The sequence below is a fragment of the Manis javanica genome, chromosome 3, assembly GCF_040802235.1.
Source record: "Manis javanica isolate MJ-LG chromosome 3, MJ_LKY, whole genome shotgun sequence".
Lineage (NCBI taxonomy): Eukaryota > Metazoa > Chordata > Mammalia > Pholidota > Manidae > Manis > Manis javanica.
Window position 1 is genome coordinate 78,958,841 of NC_133158.1, and position 21,465 is coordinate 78,980,305.

The 21,465-nt window shown below is 37.8% G+C and overlaps 1 protein-coding gene across 9 annotated transcripts in view; it reads right to left on the reverse strand.

The window, feature by feature from the left end:
- The window catches only part of CMSS1 (cms1 ribosomal small subunit homolog), a 382,078-nt gene that overhangs the window by 10,174 nt on the left and 350,439 nt on the right, over nucleotides 1-21,465 (reverse strand). For all 9 annotated transcript variants that reach the window (XM_036998638.2, XM_036998641.2, XM_073231770.1 and 6 more), the window contains 5 exons: nucleotides 17,922-18,010; nucleotides 6,958-7,029; nucleotides 5,032-5,161; nucleotides 1,500-1,559; nucleotides 65-167 (listed from right to left, as the gene is read on the reverse strand). In XM_036998638.2, coding sequence (XP_036854533.1) covers nucleotides 65-167; nucleotides 1,500-1,559; nucleotides 5,032-5,161; nucleotides 6,958-7,029; nucleotides 17,922-18,010 — 454 coding nt within the window. The remainder of the gene's footprint in view (nucleotides 1-64; nucleotides 168-1,499; nucleotides 1,560-5,031; nucleotides 5,162-6,957; nucleotides 7,030-17,921; nucleotides 18,011-21,465) is intronic.

Genomic DNA, 21,465 nt, shown 5'->3' on the forward strand with positions numbered 1-21,465 from the left:
ATCAGCTTGGCACGTATCAGTTACTCAGAAACATTTACAAAGCAGAACAGGTGAAGCCTCTGACCTCATGAGCTCCAGGGCTCGGATGGCAGAGCTGCAGATGATCAGCATCAGGACCGATTTCTTCTCACTATGGTTTTTCCAAAGTTTTACCCACTTAGGGCAGACTAAAAAGAAAGATCATGAGAAAAATATTACTCTAAATATAGCAAATTAGGGCATCCAAAGTTGAGCATTCTCCAACTATTTCTGTGTTAGTGTTTAAGCCAAATAAATTATTATGAGTACTGTTTAGATTCTATTCTCAGGTCATTCTGGATATTAGATTAAAATGAACTATCTTTAGTTTACAATACAAAACACCTAACCTGCCAAGTAATTAAATGTAACTAGTTTTAGGACTAAAAACAAAAAAAAGTTTGGAACAATACATTTTTATTAACTTACGTTTGATGCTTGAAGGCAATATTGACTAAATAGGAAAAGAACTCTAATTCAATAATGTCAAATTTTAAAGACATTTGACTTAAAATGTAAATGGAGATGACATTAAAATAATAGCAAACATTTATTAAATACTGACACTATGCTAAGTGCTTTACATAATTCTCTCTTTTTAGTACTCATAATCCAGTGGGTAGATTCTATTATTACCTATATTTGCTGCATTTGGGGCTGAGAAAGGTTTATGAACTCAAGGTGAGTGTCATCAGATTAGAGTTTGAAAGAAGAATGTTAAATATCTACATCTAAACTATTGTCATTTTAGCCACAAATAAATGACTATCTAATTATACTGGCTACACACAACACATACTGAAGAGATCCAATTAGACTGACTAAGCAATAGCCATGGGCTGTGATACAAACATGTGAAGAGATTTAAGAACATCGTTGTTGGGAATAGAGATCACATAACCCAACTTCCTTATCTTTTGATAACAAACCAAGTTGTAGAGGAGTACTCGGTGACTTGTCCCAGGCCCAACAGCAAATTAGAGGGGAACCTGGGACTGGAACATTAATTATTCTCTGGATTCATAGACCAATGCTTCTAATGTCTAAAAGTACAGAACAAGACCAAAATCCAAATTTCCAAAGCCAGAGCAAAACAAGAATGAATGTAAATAAATGTTCATATCAAGATGGGCCTAAAAAAACCTCCAGTTAAAATCCATGTAACCTGGACACTCCTGATTTTTTTTTGATATCATTAATGTACAATTACTTGAAAAACATTATGGTTACTAGACTCCCCCTATTATCAAGACCCCCCACATACCCCATTACAGTCACTGTCCATCAGCATAGTAAGATGCTATAGAATCATTACTTGTCTTCTCTGTATATACTGCCTTTCCCATGCCCCCTGCTACATTATGTGGACACTCCTGATTTTAAATGTAGTTTTTAATGTTTTTATTTTAAAGAGTGAAACCTTATGTATTAATGGAATAATAACTTGGCAAATAATTTTTTAAAAATCAGAGTTTACTTACTTTCTTTTAGGTATGAGGAAAGACTATGAGTCAAATCATTAGCCTTGAGGAAACAGGAGTCTAGAAATATGAGAAACAAGCTTTGTAGAGAATTTTGCAAACACACATATCATCAAAACAGATAAAATGTGCATGGTGTATTTTTGAAAAAAGTTGTAAAATGTCAGTGAACTGCAGGCTCCTTATGTAACTTAAACTGCTGTCTAATACTTAAAACAGCAGCAGTAAGTAACGTTTTGACTGACTCTGATTTCTCAGAGCAGTGGAATAGAAGCCTGTTGTCATCAATAGACTAAGGAAGCATCTTTATTTTTCAAATCCCTGGAATAGGCAATATACAGATGTAGAGCTGAAATAGCTAACACATCTATGAAGAGATGCACAAACTCACTAGTCATCATAGAAGTGCAAAATAAAACAATGGAGAGATAACACTTTATACACACATTAGAATGGCATCTGTTAGAAAGACGTATAATACCAAGTGTTGAGAATGTAGGGTGATGAAAATTCTTGTGAACTGTAGGTGGAGGTATAGTAAACTGGTACAGCTGCTGTGGAAAGTAGAAGAATTAAGATGTTTATTATAGCCTGTGGCCCCATGATTTCCTTCCTGGGTAAATAATGGAAAGAAATTCTTATACAATCTATAAAGAGACATATACAAGTATATTATCCTAGCATTATTTGTAATAATGGGGAGCTAGAAACAACCTGTGTGTCCATATCTGAGAAAATAGGTGAGCAATTTGTGTAGATGAAATCTTTGGAATACTATGTAGCATTTAGAAGCAATGAATGTACATAAAGCCATGTAGACATAGCTCAAGAAGTGTTAAGGGAGGAAAGAAACAGAATGAGAAGTTCAGCACATCACTTAGATAAATTATAAAATGTACATCCACACAACCACATGACATTTTATAGGAACATACACATACTTAAAAACATTCTAACATCTTGGAGTGAATGCACTGGGAAAGAAAATGGAGTGTGGATTGGGGAATTGTGGGAATAAGGCATCGAAATACAACATAACACAACACAATACAACATCACAAAAAATAAAAGATAATATAACACACTAAGATAAAACATAGGGGTCTTGTTCAACTAATGACAAGCATGGCCTAGCAATTACATAGTATTATCAACTCTGTACTTGAGATGCATAAAAAAGCAGTATCATGTTTATCATGCTAATTCTTCCTACAAGAAAAGGTTTGCCTATGAACAGAGCACAGTGCTGGGGAGTAAAAGATTACTAAATTAAATGACACTTAAGTTGTGACTCAGCATATATATCGCACATTATGTGAGAAACTAACTTCAAAGATGTTGCCTCTTATACTATTGTAGATAGGGCCTTTGATGGTTTTTAAAATTGTAATTTCCCAAGCCTGGATATCATGAGACTCAGGGAGAGAGCTTTAAAAAGATGCAGATGGACACTTTTTGCATAGTGAGTCAGAATTCCTTGGGAGCGGGCCTAGAAATTTGCTTTTTACGTTCCCGGGATCTTCAGTTGCAGCATGTAGCAGAGCTCTAAGCCACACTGCAGCTCTCAGGAGGACTGAGTTAGCTCCAAGCAGCTCCTGCCTCAACACTCCAAGTGCCCATGTATATGACATTAACAATGTACAATGCACAGCATTAACTGAAAGACGTGCTCCTGTGTTGCAGACACAAACAACTTCTACTCAAAATTAAGTTAGAATCTCGGCAAACCAAAGAGGCACAGGATGTTGTCACTGACATGCACTCCCATCCATGCCCCTTCCTGGGAGGCTGCCCCAGATAGCCCGCGGCAGGCCTCTTCTCACCTGGTGGGGGCCTCTTCTCACCTGGTGGGGACTTCCTCTCTGCCCTCGGTCACATCAGTGTAGTGACTGGAATCTTTTCCTAAACCCTCCCGTGGGGCCTTCATTCACAGTGTGTCACAATACCCTAATTTTTTGACTAAAAATCTCTTTTTGGCTATAATAGTATTTTAAACACATTTTTAACATATTCCTTCCTAAACCAAGCCATGACACACACTCTTGTCTTAACTATATTTCTGAACTAAAGTTACATAGCAATAGCATAATGTAAACTCACTATAAAACTCAAACGACTCCTTAAAGGGTTTGTCTCAAGTTTGACTCTGCAATTTTAGAAAATTAAGGTTTATGATGCTCTATGCGGTTACAGAGTAGCAGCATTCCCATTTTCTCACAAATACTTCCAAAGTTGAAGTTATTCCTTAACAAGGAACTGGAAGGGAAAAGCGACCATTGAGTCACAGCGAATCCAAACTTCAGTTAAACCTTGAATGGAGGCTTTGTTAACAACACCTGACAGAGCAGTGGGGGCAGAGCTCCGAGGAACTGTGTGTTGAGAAGAGTGGCTGTAACTGCTGTTGGAGCTGCCTGGGCTGAGTCTAAACTCCAGATCTCGCTCACGTGGAAATGCACTCCCTACAGGGTATTCCTTTTGGAAAAGAAACAGGGGCACTCACTTCTCCAAACTCAAATGTGAATTTTTTTTAAAGAACATCACAAAGGAATTATAAAAATTCAGGGAACAGGCTGTTTTTCAGCTTCTCAAGCCTCGAGAAAGAAAAAGTTGTAATGGAAAAAGGAAATTAAGTTACCTTTGACTTTTTCCAAAAGCAGTAGTAAATATTCCGAGTAGTCTATAAATAGCTCATCTGAAGAACTGGTAACCCAAACCTTTTGTGGTTTGACTTTATGACAACACCTCTTTTCTTCTATCTGCCTTAAAGAGGTATAGGCTATATTATAATTTTAAAATTAATTAAAACTCGTTGTTTTATGAATTTTTTGCAATATCTTTTCAACTTAATTACAAATACTCTGAGGCAGTAGCTCTCACTTATAAATACTTAATTTTAAATACTCTGAGGCGTAGACCTGGGGTGAGGTATCAGCCTTGCTAAAAAAGCAGAATTTTGTCCCTGTCTTTACACAGTTTGCTTGAAAAAAGTCTGGGCTGGGACCCAAAACATTACCTAAAAACACACCTTACCCTAAAAACAAACTAGAAAACCGGAAGGGCAAGAAGAAAACTAAGATGCTTATTAAAGTAAAAGTTTTTGTCTCTAAAGAATGAGTACATGAATGTTTCATACCTATATTTTTAAACACGTGTCTTATCTTTATTTAACCTCTTACCCTCATTAGAGATATCTTACTCCTTGAAGAATCTTCAAAAAAAAAAGGCACATCCAATAATTAGCCTTTTGAATAAGAAATACAATTACAAATCTTTCTATTAGACGGAACAAATACCATTTAGCATCTTAATGAAGAAACCATCCAGCAGGCAGAACTATTAGGTCGAGGAAAGGAGTCAAAGGGATCACTGGCTGAGACCCCAGCGTGACATATCGTGGAGGCAAGATGCGCTGGTGTTGTTCCTCATCATCAGGACTGAAAACAGTTAACAATGGAGTCTGTGAAATGACTAACCGCAGGAGGGTAAGGAAAGAGAAAAAAGGAAGGAAAAACCCAAGCAAGCCCGGCTGTACCTGGCAGGTTTAGTTCCTCTAATTCAATCACTGAGCGAGTGCGGCTGTAATAGTCCTTCATCAGCTTCTGTAGGTCCTCAGGTGTCCCTGGTTTGGGCTCTGATTTTGTAAGAACATCAGTAATTTTTTTCTAAGATAAGAAGGAAGAAAAAAAATGGGAAGATAGATTTTAGACCGGGATTTGGTTTCCTCTGGCATTTAAACTTCACACAAGTTTTGGTACTAGCTGAGTGTGAATGTGGAGTGCAAAAAAATGCACTTCAGAAAACTTAATAAAAATTTCTTCGATATAACTACTGCTTTAAAAAAGGGAATGGATGATCTAAAAGGCTCCTTGTAACTCTTGGTCTATAATGTTTAGGAGAACAGAAATTTCTGCAGGAGTCTCCATAATAGGGCATTGTTTTCTGTTAAAAGTCAAGAAATCTTGTTGCTATGGAAAGATCCCTTAAGCCTTAGAAGATTTATATTTCTGGGAGAGTAGAATTTTGAGAATTTCTTGCCTAACCTGATTTTTAAGGCACTGAATCTCGAATTTGGATTTCTGGGATAAAAGCAAAACCTGTAGGAGTAATCTGAGCATAAAAGCCCACTGAAAAGGAGGACTGTAGGCCCTCAATTCTTAAGTCTTGTGAGAAACAGTCTTCAAGTGGCCTCATGGAAAGCAGAACAGGAAATACTTTACAGTATCTATTTTGATTGGGACTCATCAGCATAGCATTTGCTGAATGGCTGCAATGTTCTAGGAGCATACAATCGGTCATTCAATTTTCATTATAAACTTCCCTTCTCATTTCCTTCTAATGTTTTATCGAAGATCCAGAAAAAGTATTCCATGCCCCACCCCCACCAGCCTTTTCCCCTCCTCCCACAATATCCTCATTTTTATACCACTCCCAAGAGTGGTCAGAGTTCTGTCAGATGAATTAACTTTCAAAAATATGTCACCAGTGGGCACATTTTAGCATGACCTCAGCCAAGGCTAAACTATCTAGCTAGAGCTCTGACCTTGAGCCACCAAGAACTTAACACTCCTGGAGGCCATTAGTGTACAAACTATCGAAGAGAAGTGAAAGTCAGTGCTTTAAGGACTTGCCAAACCTCAGCCAATTTGGCATCTGCCATCTTCCTAGTTGGCCATTTGTGAGCAAAGAAAACATATGCACACATGCTCTCAGTTTTTTAAAAGCTTGCTGTTAAGTAACTGGTTCGTCTATCTTCTTTCCTCTAATCCCAATCGTATTTCCTCGGCTGCCTTCAGCAGCAGACCCTTTTTGACAGGCAGAGAATTACACTGTTTTCGCAACTGTGGTGGAAGGTCAAAGCTAACCACACTTTCTCCAAAGCTGAGCCATAGACAGTTTGTATAGGAGCAACAGAATCTTTCATATGCTCACAGCTAAGTATTAAAACACATGGGAAGCCTTTTTCTTTAAATTATGTTCTAAATTACAGTCAAATGCCTTATACTACCTTCATCTGCTTATTATTTTCTTTTTATTAATACCTAAGAGATAAGATTTTAAATATTTAAGATAAAGGATTTAAAAAATTGAAATGGGTAAGAAAAGAAATGGGTACATTTCTTTCCTTGAACAGAGCCAGAAGGCCCAGAGGGCAGGATAGCTCTGGGTCCCTTCGAGAATTAGAAATCCATGTCTGACTTCTAACCACTAGGAAAATACAGGGTGGATTACAAAGATGTATGGTACACCACAAGACTGAAATGGGAATCAGAAGAATTTATTTTTAGCTCCAACAGAAACACTTATTACTAGTGACCTTAGGAGAGTCACCAAACCTCAATGAATCTTATAATCTCTGCCATCTCTAAAGTGAGGATTACAATAATTGTCTTACCAGAGTACATGATATACAAATGGCAAAGAAACCACATGGGGCCACCCCACTGTAAGACATTATTACCTTCCTCCTCTTTCTGGTCTTGGTGGCATCTTCTTTTGTTTCCTTTGGTTGTATCAAGAAACATTCTGTAGGCTATAAATAAATACAGATGAGAAAAATTTCACCTTAGCATGATGTAGTGTCAACAGTGGTATGGATCCCAAAGTACCTACTGCCATGCATATATTCATCAGAGTACCTTGGTAATATTCTACAGAGAGATGCTGGAAGATCCATTGTTTTCTATTATGCAGGGGCTGGGCTGAAGAATTTGAGAAAGCCAGAAAGTATAGGTGGCTTAAGACTGGAAAACTTTTGAACAAAAGTCAAAATGTGAGTGTGTGTATACGTGTGTTTGGGGATGGTGGTACACGGTACGAAAGAAAGTCTTTGACTAGTGTGACTAGTGTTTTCGATGAACTACAAATGTGTGAGCCTGTATTTCCAAGTCACTTGTTTATTACTTTGTTTATTATGTTGTTATATTCCTTTCTTCTTCTCAATAAGTATAGGAAATCTTAAGTAGGATATATTTACTTATATTTTTACAAAACCAGCTGCACCAAATGCTTTATCTATAGTGACTACAAAATTAATATTTCTGCTGATGGTCTGACAAAAGTCTCAGCACCATGGCATACTAAGTAATTGACTTTGTTGCCTTGACCCCGTATATACAGTTTGGTGCTATTTTTACCCTGAGGGTTTTTTTAATGTAGAAAAACAGGAAATTTGGACTAAGATCTTGATTTATAAAATAGAATGTCTCAGATTCCATATTTATTAATCATAAGCAGGAATATAAAATGTTTCCTGTGCTGGATCTTTTATGCAACATTTTCAAACAAGTTGCCAAGTAAGATATAAAATGTAAGTGAAAACTTATTCTAAGTTTTTCCTTGATTAACTTTTCATTCCAACTAGAGAGTGCTCGGTTTAAGCTGGTAAACTACTAACTAAAGCAATCTTGTCTCCACTGGCTCTGCTTAAAAGGATTACAGATGAAGCTCTCTATTAAAATTTGCAGAGAGCTTGCATATTAAGAACGCCAATGGACTGAAGCCATAGAGAGAGAGATAAAATACCATGCAATTTCTTCAAGACATAGAGGCCAGGACCAGGAGTTTCTAGACTGTTTCAGTTAATACAGAAGTAGACTAAAAAAATTCATTATTAAAGTAACATGGGAATCTTGAAATTTTAGCTTCTTTTTGGTTAAAATAAAAAACCTGCCAAGAGCAATTACATCATAGCTAAAGAAAATAAAGATATTATGGCCTCTCTTATTTATAAAGCTAAGCTGTCTTATGGATGCAGATACATGCCTATTTGCTGCTGGTATGTGCCAATGAGAAAGTAGGTCAAGGACACTAATATGTTATAGAAGCTGCCAGATGGTAATAAGAGTCCAATTACAGATGAGGCCAACACTCAGCTCATGCTCCTAAGGCAAAGGCCTGGGTATGATTAGCAGATCTCTCAAGGTATACTGCAGTATCTTGTCACCAAGACCAAGGGTTTGGAAACTGATGTCGAAACCTGTTCCATTTTCATATTTAGCAACTGGGGGTGCTCTCTTAAGAGTATGGTCAACGTGCTGGGTTGTATTTAAGAGAGGTTTACAAAGCCAATTAATTTACGACATACATTAAATCTGGAAATGAGCTCAGTTATAAAGATATGAACTCTCCAATTCTGGAAGAAAAATAAAAATGTAATTCCAAACTATGCATAGGAGAAAGGGAACATGATGAACTATAGTTAAAACACTGCAGCAGTTTTAATTGTTAGGTTCAAAGTCTTATTTGGACCATCCTAAAGGAAAGATAGTATAAGAGTTATTTTCTGGGAGCAGTCACCCTAGCTGGCTGAGGGAGAGTGCTAATGAAGAAGCCAAGTTCATGGGGTCAATGTCTATGGAGGAGAGATGGCTTTATAAAAGAATATAAATCCATAGTATCGAAAATTCCTTAACTTAGTCAGCTGCCTTGCAAATATTGATGTTTACCCTCAAAGAGACTAGGTAAGAAGATGTGAAAGATTCAGGCAGGCCAACTGACCATTTTTAGAAACCAGTTTCCACAATATGTGTTTTTAACAATTGACAAATAATGTTATTTCTTTATATGAAATGTATTGATTTTAGATATGCAGCCTAAATCTATAGCTTAAACATTTAGGAGAATCATACTTGCCCAAAAATGTACGAAAAAAAAGTTATGCTTTTAAGTGAGGCAACTGGGACATGCTCTCAGTATCTCAGAGAGTCAAAAATTATATCCTTTAAGAGTGATTCTTCTGGTTAAGTGTGGCAGATCAATGTGAACATGCCTCAAAACTGAAAATAAAGGAAACTGAAAAGATATAAATCTATAAGGACCAAGAAACTAGGAGAGAGGACCACAGTAGTGGAGTGATTTCAACAGTGTTTTAGAAAATGCAAAGTGTTGAGACTGGATAGAAGAGATTTAGCAGACAGCTAGCACCTAGGTTTGTTTCTAGCAAGGTGGAAACTAACAATAAGTGATTGTTTGATCTTCTGGACTTTGAAAAGTTTCAATAGTTGGAGGCACAGCATACTACAGAGAGTAAAGGGTTTAAAAGAAGGAGATTGGTTGAAACTTTATATTTAGAATGATTAATCTCCCTCTCTCAACCCACCAGGTTGTACCTTCTGTGAAGGCAGCCAAGCCAACTATCCTATTACTGCTTCCTCTCATCTGGCTCTTCCTGCCAGCAGACTGGAGGTTTATTCTCTGACGAGAACAAGAGGACTAAGAAGTCCAATACATGGGAGACAGGTCAATGGTTGAGGCTCATGTTCCTTTTCTTGTCCCTGTTTCAGCAAGTCTTGATCCAGGCTTGTATACTGCATTCAGGAAACTACTGAATTCTTCTCTGGAAAAATGAAATGGCCTAAGAGAAAGAAATGCCACAAGAGAGTGGCATTTGGGTGCCCCATAATAAAAATCTAGATGTTATCCTATCACTCTACTACAAAGTCCACTAACCAACAAGCCTCACTTATACATAAAAATATATTAACTTTTTAGTGTATCTCTTCTTAATATGAATAGACAGCTAAGGAAAGTGTACAGCATGAGCAAAAAAACAACAAAAAGAAAGAAGATTCAAAACAATTACAAAATGCTACAAAAAGGAACAATCAGAAAATATTTAAACAAATAAGAAAACTGTAATAAAAATGTAGGAGGAAGGCTTGAAGATGAAGTAAAGGGAATTTTCTCAGAAAGTTAAAAAAAGGTAAGAAAAAAGATAAAATCAGAGAATTAGCTCATGAGATTCAACATTACAATAAAAGCTATTACAAGTCATACAAAACTGTGGGGAAGGAGCGATCAAAGAAATAATACAAGAAAAACTTTGCAGAACTAAAGGAAACTTTCTAGAACATGAAACTCCAAAATGAAAGCCCATTAGGTATACATTACAATGACTAAAAAAAATACCTACACTGAGATCACTGTGGAATTTCAGAACAATGCACAAACGAGTTTCTAAATATTTCCAAAAAGTAAAACAATAACATACAAAATACAAAGGGTTAGGAAACAGAATGGTGTCAGACCTCACAACAGCAAAAATTGGTGCTAGAGCTCAATGGAACAATGCTTTCAAAATCATGAGGAAAATGTATTCACAAATTAGTCTTTTAAACCCAGCCAAACTATCAATCAAGTTGAGTAAAAAAAAAAAAAAAAAAAGAGATTTTCAGATATTTAGGGTCTCAAAAGATTTACTTCCTACCTACACATACCGAAGGCTATAATCCAGCAAAATAAAAGGCTTAACAAAAAAAAAGAGGAAGATATGGAGTTCAGCAAATAAGGAGACTAATCCAAAAGAGTGTGGAAGGGTGGTGAAGAGAAGTCTCAGTTGCTCAGCAGGTCAACAGAAAAACCATTTCAGAGTGGAATAGGAGTATGGAGATCTGCAGGAAAGAACAATAACTGATCTATTTGAGCATATGAAAAATATTATTCATGGGCATGTGGAAGAGATGTTAGAACATGTGGAAACAATCAACAGTAGGAACACAGCAAGCTAGACAAATGAAGAAACAAAGTATTAATGCCATGAAAATAAAGAGTTGTGAAAGGAGGGATGATTATAGCTCTTTTTTCCTCAGCATTGAACATATTTTCTTTGTCACTGTAATGAGATAGTAATAACTGTTTAGCCAAAATGTGATATTGTGTTGGCAGGGAGGTAGCAGTTGGAGAGGAAATAGGGTGTAAATGGGAGAGCTATGTCCTCATATGCTATCTCAGGAAGTTTATAGACCAAGTCAGAAACTGATAAATTAAGAAACAGCAGTATCAACTATAAGGTAACCAACTAGAAAAATAGCTAAAGGTGAGGGTGGCTGACTCTGAAGAAAGACCTAAGATACAAGTAGGGAAGGGGACTTCTGCTTTTTCGTTAAAAATCTGTAACAGTGATTGATTATTTCTTCGGTTAAGAAAAATTAAATGGCCATTTTATAACAAAAACAAGCATGTTCATTGAAAAAATGAAAGCAACTTAGAACTGGCTTTTTAGTTTCTTTAGGGATTGGTCAAAAGTTACTCAAGGCACACCAAACAAAAGGTCTAAAACTAAAACACCAATAACTTTGACCGAAAAAAAAAAAAAAAGAGAAAGAAAGCAACCAAGAAGCTCATACATGTATGGTGGGATGCAAAAACGGTACATTTGTTTTGGAAAAAAAGTCTGTCAGTTTTTATAAAAGTAAACATGACTCAGCAATTTACTCCTATGTATTTACACAAGAGAAATAAAAGTACATGTTCACAAAAAGACTTGTATATGAATATTCATGGCAGATTCATTTAGAGCCCCAAACAGAAAACAGCCCCAGGTATCCATCAATAGATGAAAAGATAAATAACCTGAAGTATATGCACACAACTGAATATTACTCAGTCTTGTGAAGTGTACTGTGCATCCCCTGCCCCAAATTCCTATGTTAAAAGCCCTGACCCCCATTAGGACTTTAAAGAGGTAATTAAGGTCAAACGAGGTCATAAAGGTAGGGTCCTGATGTACCAGGACTAGTGTCCTTATATGAGGAGAGAGAGAGAGACACCAGGGAGACACACACAGAGGACAGGATCATTGAGGATGCAGATAGGAGGTGAATATCTGCAAACCAAGGAGAAAAGTCTCAGGAGAAACCAAACCTGCTGACACTGATCTTGTACTTCAGCTTCCAGGACTATGAGAAATAAATTTCTGTTGTTTTAGTCACCCAGCCTTGCTATGGCAGCTTAGCAGACCAATACACTCAGCAATGAAAAAAAATAAACCACTATACATCAACAGGGATGAAGCTGAATACCACTGTGCTGAATGAAAGAAGCTTTGAACAAAAAAGGATATCTTATGTTATTATTGTATTAAATTCTAGAACAGGCAAAACGAATATGTTTTTGGAAAAACACCAGAACAGTGGTTGTCTCTGGAACAAGGAGTTTGGAATAGTGATTGACTTGAAAGTGGCATGAAAGGATTCTTAAGTGATGGTAACATTCTTTATCTTGCAGGTATTTGTGTGTGTTACAGAATTGTATAAATCATTGAAAGATACATTTGATATTTGTGCATTTTATTCTACGTTAATTTTACCTCAGAAGGAAAGAAAAGCATTAAATATTGAACTTTTGTTAATGATATACATGCTGAAGTGTCTGGGGGAAGTATACTGATTTTGCAAATTACTTTGAAATGTGTCAAAAATAAGGTGATTGACAGATGGACAGTGTGTTTGAACACACTGTTCATAAACCTTTGGACTCTGAGGACACTGAAGATGAGGGCTTGAAGAAAGTGAGGACAATCTTACTGGAAACTGGAGGAAAGGGAATCTTTGTTATATAGTGGCCAAAAGTTTAGCAATACTGTTGTCTGCACCTATGTGGAAAGCAGAAAATGTGTCTAATGTTATGGGTAATTGAGCAAATGAGATGCAAATAGTGGTGAAGGTGTCACCTGATTTCTTCTTGTGGCTTGTAGTAAAATGCAAAAGGTGGGAATTAAATTGAGAGAAAGACTATCAAAGAAGTCAAGGGTATGACTGAAAATTCATTAGTTAAGACCTTAGAACAGAGGTGATAACCTCAGAATACTATTTTTTCAGTCATATAAGAGCTCTTTAAATTAAGTTAAAGGCATGTCTAAGATTCTCTCAAACATGTCTCTAAGGAGTTAAGGAGTTCTGTCCCTCAGTTGTCTCAGCAGGGGCCCAAGGCAGAATTTATCTGGAGATCTGAGAGTATAACTTCTGCCTAATGGAGTGAACCCCCAGAAGAATCACAGGAGATCAACAAAATTCTGAAAGGAGTTATATATTCAGAAACATCTCTAGTTTGGGCTTGGAGTCAGAGCTGCAATAAAATGAAGAGAGGCCTTTGAACACTTAGAATTCTGTCAAGAAGCAGGCTGAAAGAGCTGCTTAGTTGCAAACACGCACTACCTATCACTAAAAAAAAGGGAGGATGATTCCGAGGGCAGAACCAAGAACCCCCAAGGCAGAGCTGAGAACCATGGCCTTTAAGAACCTTAAGACTTGATCAAGAAACTCTCAACATTTTCTGAATTCCGTGCACCAATGACTCCTTGTGCCTCCTATTTGAATAGAAACATCTACAGAGGTTATTCCATACCTGTCCCACCTGTCTGTTGGGATTGCAGGGAGAGATAACTTGCTTCTTTGGTTTCACAGGTTAAGAAATGTACCCAAACGCTAGAGTTAAGGAACTAAACCTGAGCACCCACAACTGCACATGGACCTGGTGTAGACAATAAAACTGGGCACTGAGCTTCTGCTGTAATGGGAAGAGACTTCTGCATTCCTTGGGAATATATTCTGCAAATGGGAGGGATGTAAATCACTGGGGGCCAGAGGGCAGACTGTGGTAGCCAGATTCTAGGATAGCTACTAATGATCACTATTTTCTGGTATTCATCTCCACCTCTTGAATGTGGACTGGATTTACTGACTTACTTCTAACATAACACAGCAGAAATGAGATGGCAGTACTAGGTAATAAAAGCCTGTGGTTTCTGCCTTAAGTGCTCCGGCTTGCTCCCTCTTGGGTCTCTCGGCCTGGGCGAAGCCAGAGGCAGTGTTGGGAGGCAACACTGTGGAGGGGCTAACATGGTGAGCGACTGAGGCTTGCCAACAAGGAGCTCAAGCCCTCTGACTCCAGCCCACAACTTGACTGCTGCTGATGAGATGTAGAGCCAGATAGACCAAACTAAGCCATGCCTGTGAGATAATAGAAACTCTAAGATAAAAAACTGCTTCTGTTTCAAGCTACTAACTTGGGGCAACTTGTTATGCAACAGTAGATTAATACAAAGAGGAACAGAATAGAGACACCAGCATGGAAAGGAAGAAGATAAATCAGAAGGCAGATGGGACATAGTGCTCTTTTCTCTTAAAATAGTTAATAACAATCTTGAAGATGAAGAGTGGGAGAGATATGAAATGATCAATGCTCAAATAAACAGTATGGAAATACAATAGCAGAGAAAGGTGAGTAAGAAGGGAAAGGGTAAGCAGGCTAGCTGAAGACTGCTTTATGATCCAAAGAAATAAACAAAAGGCTAGTGTAAGAAAAAAGATGTCTGGTGTGGTCTGTGACAGGGAGAAGACAGGTTATGGGCCACTGAAAGGCTACTGACATCATGGGGGCATCAGTATTTTAAAAGTCAGAAAATCCCTCATAAGGGATAATACTCTGGGAACCATAATTACAAAGTCACTAGGGCTGGCTCTGAAATGACTACGCTGAGGAGGGCAGAGGGTGATGCAATCTCTAGGAGTGGAGGAACTCATCATTTATTCTGGAAGCAATATCTGGAAAAAAAAAAAAAGACCTGTTGGCAAATCTTTATACTCACATCATTAAGGAGGCCAAGGATGATTATGTAGATGAGAAATGGTTGCTAGAGATGATATAGTTGCATGCATAAAAAAACTTTTATGAAGTAATAAATATGCTGCTTGAAATACTGGACAGATGGGAGGCACGGACTCAGTAATAGAAAAGTGAGGCCCAGCTACGGCAAAGGAAGGAGCATTATCTAACTCGGCAGATATTCTCACCTGGTAATATCAAAGATGCAGTGCATATTTCAGCTGGCAGCATTAATGCCAGCTTGTTTCTATGCAAGCATTAAATAACCTTGAAGGAGAGCTTAAAGCAACTAAGTAAATGTGAGAAAAATTCATAAGTTAAATATAGTTTCAAAAATTTTTTTCCTTCCCCCCTCCCTCCCCTCCCTTCCTATTCCCTCCCTTCCTCCTTTCTTCCTTTTTTTGTAGGAAAAAATGTAATTACTATAAAAAACAAATGTCCAGTCATATCTGCCAAATGAGTCAAGTGCCTAACACTGTTCTAGGGACTGGAGTGAACACAGGAGAAACTCTGGCCCCCAAGGCACTTATGAACTAGTTGGAGACTCAAGCTCTATGTGCACAACAACTACAGGAGGATTCAAGGAAAGGCAGCCTGACAAGGAGGTCATCCTTGAGGTGGTGAAATGAGGTCCACAGGGAGAACTGCAGCTAGACAGAGGCTGTGTGGAGTCAGGGATGGAGGAGGAGAAGCCTCAATTCTGAATGTCATGGTGGGAGAGCCTTTCAAGGAGGGGACTTGAGGAGGACACGGGCATCTAAGACACCTCTGCAGGCAGCTGATGCTCACAAGTGGGGACACACAGGGTTGAGCTGGGAGGAGTGGAGAGAAAACTGGGATACTGGCCCAGTCCTCATTCCTTCATTCACAAACAATAAGCGCCGATTTGGGGCATGGTTCCATGCTAGGTGCTGTGGAGACGCACAGGTAGACTGTTCTGGCGGCATACAGCCCGGTGAGAAGACCAGGGAACTACACGCAAAACACTCAGATGAGGCAGAGGGGCACAGAGAGATTCTCACGTGATGTCTCTGCCCAGGGGAAATGACAACAGGCTTGGAGAAAGGGGTTAGAGCATCTTGTGTATGTAGGACTTGGATTCTCTAAAGCAGTTTGGTAATGAAAGAAATTACAGCAAGAGGAAAATGATTCAAATGAGCAGTAAAGTCTTAATCTCTTTCTTTTTCTTAGCAGAAAACAGTAACAGCATGTGACCAATAAAGCACATGAAGACATTGTGAATCCAATTTGCCCAAGTTGGACAAGAAACAAAGGGAAGAGGGAAGTGGAAGCTGCGGCATCCTCAGAGCCTGACTCACAGCCGGCCAGGTGGGCCACAACTCCCTGAACCCGTCTCTCTGGACCTCGGCTAGTCAGTACAATGGGGAACCCCTTATCTTACAGGGTGGCTGTGAGGACTGTGCAGGACATGGGGCCTTGCACAGTGCCTGAGTGAGCACTCGGTAAACCTGATTTATTGTTGTTGAAGCCTGGGCTGCTGAAAGATAGATGAATGCTCACAAAAATGAAGGATGTACTTAACCTTCTCCTCTTCCACTTTCCCCTCTTCTTACACATGGTTCCCTGTCATTTATTTAAATTGATGGTTGTGGAAAAAGAAGAGCTAAAGAGGAAGAAGCTAAAAAACAGGTGTGGATTTAACAGTGTAGATGGCTTCACCAATAAAAACATAGTAAAGATGCCGGCTTGGGTAAGTTTATTAATGCAAATTTTTTCTCTTACCAATGAGTCCTTGGACTCTTACCAATGGGTCCAAGAAGAACATCAAGGGAGAAAGAAAGGAAAAAGAAAGCTAGTGGAGTCCAAAGAAGAATATTTGGAAGTAAGTTCTGCAGGCAGGCACTGATTAGAGGCAAGACAGAGAAGGCATGACTATGGTGGTTGGCAGGATAGGTTAAAGTAAAATTAAACTCTATCCTGGTGAAATAAATAAAAAAGCTGAGGATGTGTAACCTATAGGTCTTTGAAAGAATGGTTAAAACTAAAACTGATAAAGGGCCTTGGAGCAAAATATTTAATGGCTGGAGAGAAACCAAAATGATTACATGTTAAATATGAATATATATCTGCATTCTCCAGCCCAGAAAGGAAAAATAATAAAATAAAAGACTTGAAGTATATTTCACTATGATAATTACCACTTTAGTGCTTACTATTTGACAACATCTGTTCGAAGTGCTTAACAAATATTAATCATTTAATTCCCATTGCAACTCTGTGAAGACAATACACTTATTATCACCATTTTACTGATGAGGAGACAGGCACAGCGAGTTTAATTTGCCTAAGGTCTCACACTGTGCTAAACTGCTTCTCACAATTATGCTGAGCTGGGACACAGGCGGAGTGAAGTCCCCCCTCCAGTGGAATGAGTTTAGGCCCACTACAGCAAGAACAGGACCACAAACTGTTACTATAAAGAAGATGATAACTTTGGACTGACAGTGAGATAGTTCTTTAAAAGTCATACATGGTTACCAATCAGTTTGAAGGGCACATAATATGAAAAAACTACAAATGGATGTGATTGGCCAGTAGGCACATTAAAAAAAGAAAAGGACCAGGAAACAAAGTTTATCAAAGGGCCACTGTGGTGATACAAAGGCAGCAAATTTCCTGATAAGAATTCATAAAACAGACCATAATGCTGGGTGGACATGAGGCCCTGGGAGCACTGTACTCCTGCACTGATGTGGGACATTACCTTGCAAATCTTTACCATATTTGTCTTCTCCTAGGAAATATACCCAAAAGAATAAGCTGGGATCTTTGGTGAGATGTGATACAAGATTCTAAGGTATCATTATTGTGGAATACATTTAAAAAATACATTGCAAAAAAAAATTAGGAGGACTGTTCATTTACAATTAATGAAGCATGGCTTTTTCAAAAGCAGAGAAGGTAAAAGCTTCATTCAAATCCCACCATCAACTGATATTGAGGCACAGGGAATGCTGGAGAGGGGCAGAAAGGCTGATTTCAGAATCCAACAGTTGTGACTCCCACAGTGATTGTCACCTGTTTGGTTTTCTTCAACAGAGAAGGAACTGGAGTTGTTTCCTGTGGCAGCATTTCTGTGTCTCCTCTTCCTTCACCATCTGACACTTCTAGAAAATAGAAAGTTTAAAAATTAGGAAGGCATGTTTCCCTGTCTTTCCCTTTCTCCCATTGCTAAGGCAATCTTGGTATCACCCTTCTAGACGGTTCTATCCCTTGACTCAGTAGTTTCCACACCTAAGAAGCTGAATTTAAGGAAACTATTCAAAATGAAGATAGAGATTTAAGCACTAAGATGTCTGTCTTATTTATAAAACTGTAAAACTGAAGGTTATCCAGTTGTTTAACATTTGAGAATGTTTAATTATGGTATACTCATATTGATTTTACAGATATTAAATGCCATGTTTTTAGATAAGAAACTTGCTGCAATTTGCCCAGGTCACATACCTGGGAACCCAGATCTATATGAGTCCATAGTCTTCCTCACAAGCATACTGTTGTACTGAGAACCAGCCAGTTCTGGATACCTGGGTGCTGGCCCCAGAGGGAATGTTAAAAGATTATGACTAAAGGATTATCAATATGAGAAATGATATTTTGATTCTTTAAAATCTTTCAAAAATGGAAAAAAAAATTCTTACTCTAAGAATCAGGAAAAGTAAGTTTTAATCGCTTTCCTGTTTATAAAACTCTCGCAAAGAAACATGGCAACTCTAAGTTTCTTACTTTCCATTATGCCATACTGCCTTACAGATTTTAGTGGTTGCTTTCTTTAAATGCATTTTTGAACTCTGAAAGTCTTTACCTATTCCCTTTGAATTTCTTCATATATCTCAAATCCAGCCCAAAATGCAAATTTGTAGGGAACCTTGGTCAGAATGCATATTTAGGTCCCAATTAGCCAATTTGATAGTCCTGAACTTTTAAATGTTTGCATACTGTGATGGTTAATTTTATGTGTCAACTTGATTGAGCCACAAGATGCCATATATTTGGTTAACCATTATTCTGGGTATTTCTGCCAGGATGTGTTTGGATGAGATTAACATTTACATGGGTAAACTGAATAAAACCAACTGCCTTCCTTAATGTGGGTAGGCCTTATTCAATCTGATGAAGTCCTGAATAAAACAAAAAGGCTAATGACCCAGAACAAAATGACTGACCCTCCATGAGTAAAAGAATTTTTCCTGCCTTTGGACTTGAACTGAAACATCAGTTCTTCCTGGTTCTGGACCAGCCTTAAGACTGGAACTATACCATTTGCTCTCCTGGATCTCAGGCCTGCTGACTAGGATTGGAACTAAACAATGGCTCTCTTAGATTTCCAACTTGCCTATTCACACTTCAGATCCTGGGGCTTGCCAACTCCATAAGAGCATGAGCTAATAGTTTTAAAGCTATATATAACTATCTCCTATTGGTTCTGTTTTTCTGGAGAACCCTGATTAATACAAATACTTTTAATTGGGTAGCATGAAAAAAAGGACTCTACCCAAGCAGTAGTAGCAGGTAGGAGATTAACAAGGTTTTTAAATAAGCAATTAAGTTGGCATTTATAGAACTGCTTCTAGGAAGATAGTAGTAGTAGTCATATTTTCCCCAATTTTTCTTCCTAAGTACAGCTAAAAATCCTGGACATTATATATAAAACAAACACAGGAAATCTCTGAAAGGTAGAACAAAGAAGACAGACCTATTAGGGACTTTGGGGCCCAAGGAACAATAGAGCAGTGAGTTCCCTGAGTTTTCTTTCTACTGCATTATCTCAGACTTAGAGCTAAGGAAGCCAGCAACCTGGAAACACCAATGAGACAGACAAAAAAAGCTCCAACAAACATCTGCTCTATTTAACAAGATTACTGGGAAAGGAGAGCCCAGTAAGACCTAAAACTTTTAGACCATAATAACTTGACTTCAGTCAAACACCACAGAATAACTGTGGCCCCATCCCCACCAGCAAAGGCTGACTGGGGAGCTAAGACTTCCACTCCTGACAGGCTGTAAGGAGGAATTCCAACTCCTTCTCCAACTCCAACCACAGTAGTGTCAGAGATGATCGAGTAGGGATTGATCCCCTGAGGGGATTTTTATCCTTGAAGGGTGGTAATGAACGCCTATTCCCTCATTACACCATCACCACCACCACTCTAGTATTAATGGAGGCAACATGGTGAACCTGGACACTCACCTCCTTCTGACAGTAGCAAAGTGCACCTCACCTTCCCCATTTGGAAAGTGTCAGAGGAGGCGAAGTAGAGGGTCAGGACTTACCCTATTGTTAATGAGGCCACACTCACACTACAAAGGCATACAAAGAGATACACTCAAAAGCACCAGATAAATAAAAGTAGAATCCTAAAAATGTTCAAGTAACCCAAAGGAAAGCAGGAAAGAGAAAACAGAGAAACAAAAACAGCAAACATAAAAGATGAAATAAAATGGCAGATTTAACTCCCAACATGCAACTACATTAATGTAAATGGCCTAAACATACCAATTTAAAAACAGAGATTGACAGAGTGGATTAAAAACAACGACCTAGCTATATGCTGTTTATAAGAAGCTTAGCTCAAGTAACAATATAGGCAAATTGAAAGCAAAATGATGGGAAATATTGATGAAAAGAAAGCAGGAGTACCTATATTAATATCAGATAAAATAGACTTCAGAATAAAGGAAATGACTAGAGAAAGAGAAGGACATTATATAATGGTAAAAAGGTGAACCTGTTAAGAAGACATAGCAATCCTAAATATGTATGCACCACAAAATATGGGAAGCAAAAACTGATAGAAATGAAAGAAGAAATAGACAATTAAGTTGCAAATATCAATAGTCCTCTCTCAGAAACTGAGAATGATTAGAAAGATGATCAGCAAGGATACTGAACTGAGTGACACCATTAATCAATAGGATCTGATCAACATTTGTAGAACATTCCACTCAAAAACAGCAAAATACATATTCTTTCAAGTATTATGGAACATATACAAAAATAGACCATATTCTAGGACATGATATATCAAATTTAAAGAGCTGGAATTGGTAAATGGCATGCATAGAAACCTACAGCAAGCATTACACTTAGTAATGAAAGACCAAATGTTTTCTTCCTGATTGGGGACAAGGCAAGGTTATCTTCTCTGACCAGTATTATTGTTACATGATTTTAGAATATTAGAAATTAACATTATGCTAGAATTTTTAACTAGTATAATAAGGCAAGAAAAGGAAATAAAACATGCATCAGAAAGGAAAAAATCAAACTGCCCCCATTTGTAGATGACATGATTACTTACATAGAAAATTCCAAGAAATCTTAAAAAGAAATAACAAAAAACTGCTAGAACTAATAAGTGGGTTTGGCAAACTTGAAGAATAAGATAAACATGCAAAAATCAATTTCATTTCTGAACATGTGAACACAAAAATTTTAAATGCATTGCCATTTACAATTGCTGAAAAAGATCCTTCAATATTTAGGTGTACATTTAACACAACATGTAGTAATTTCATGCTGAAAACTTAAAAAAAACACTGATAAAAAAATCAGGGAAGA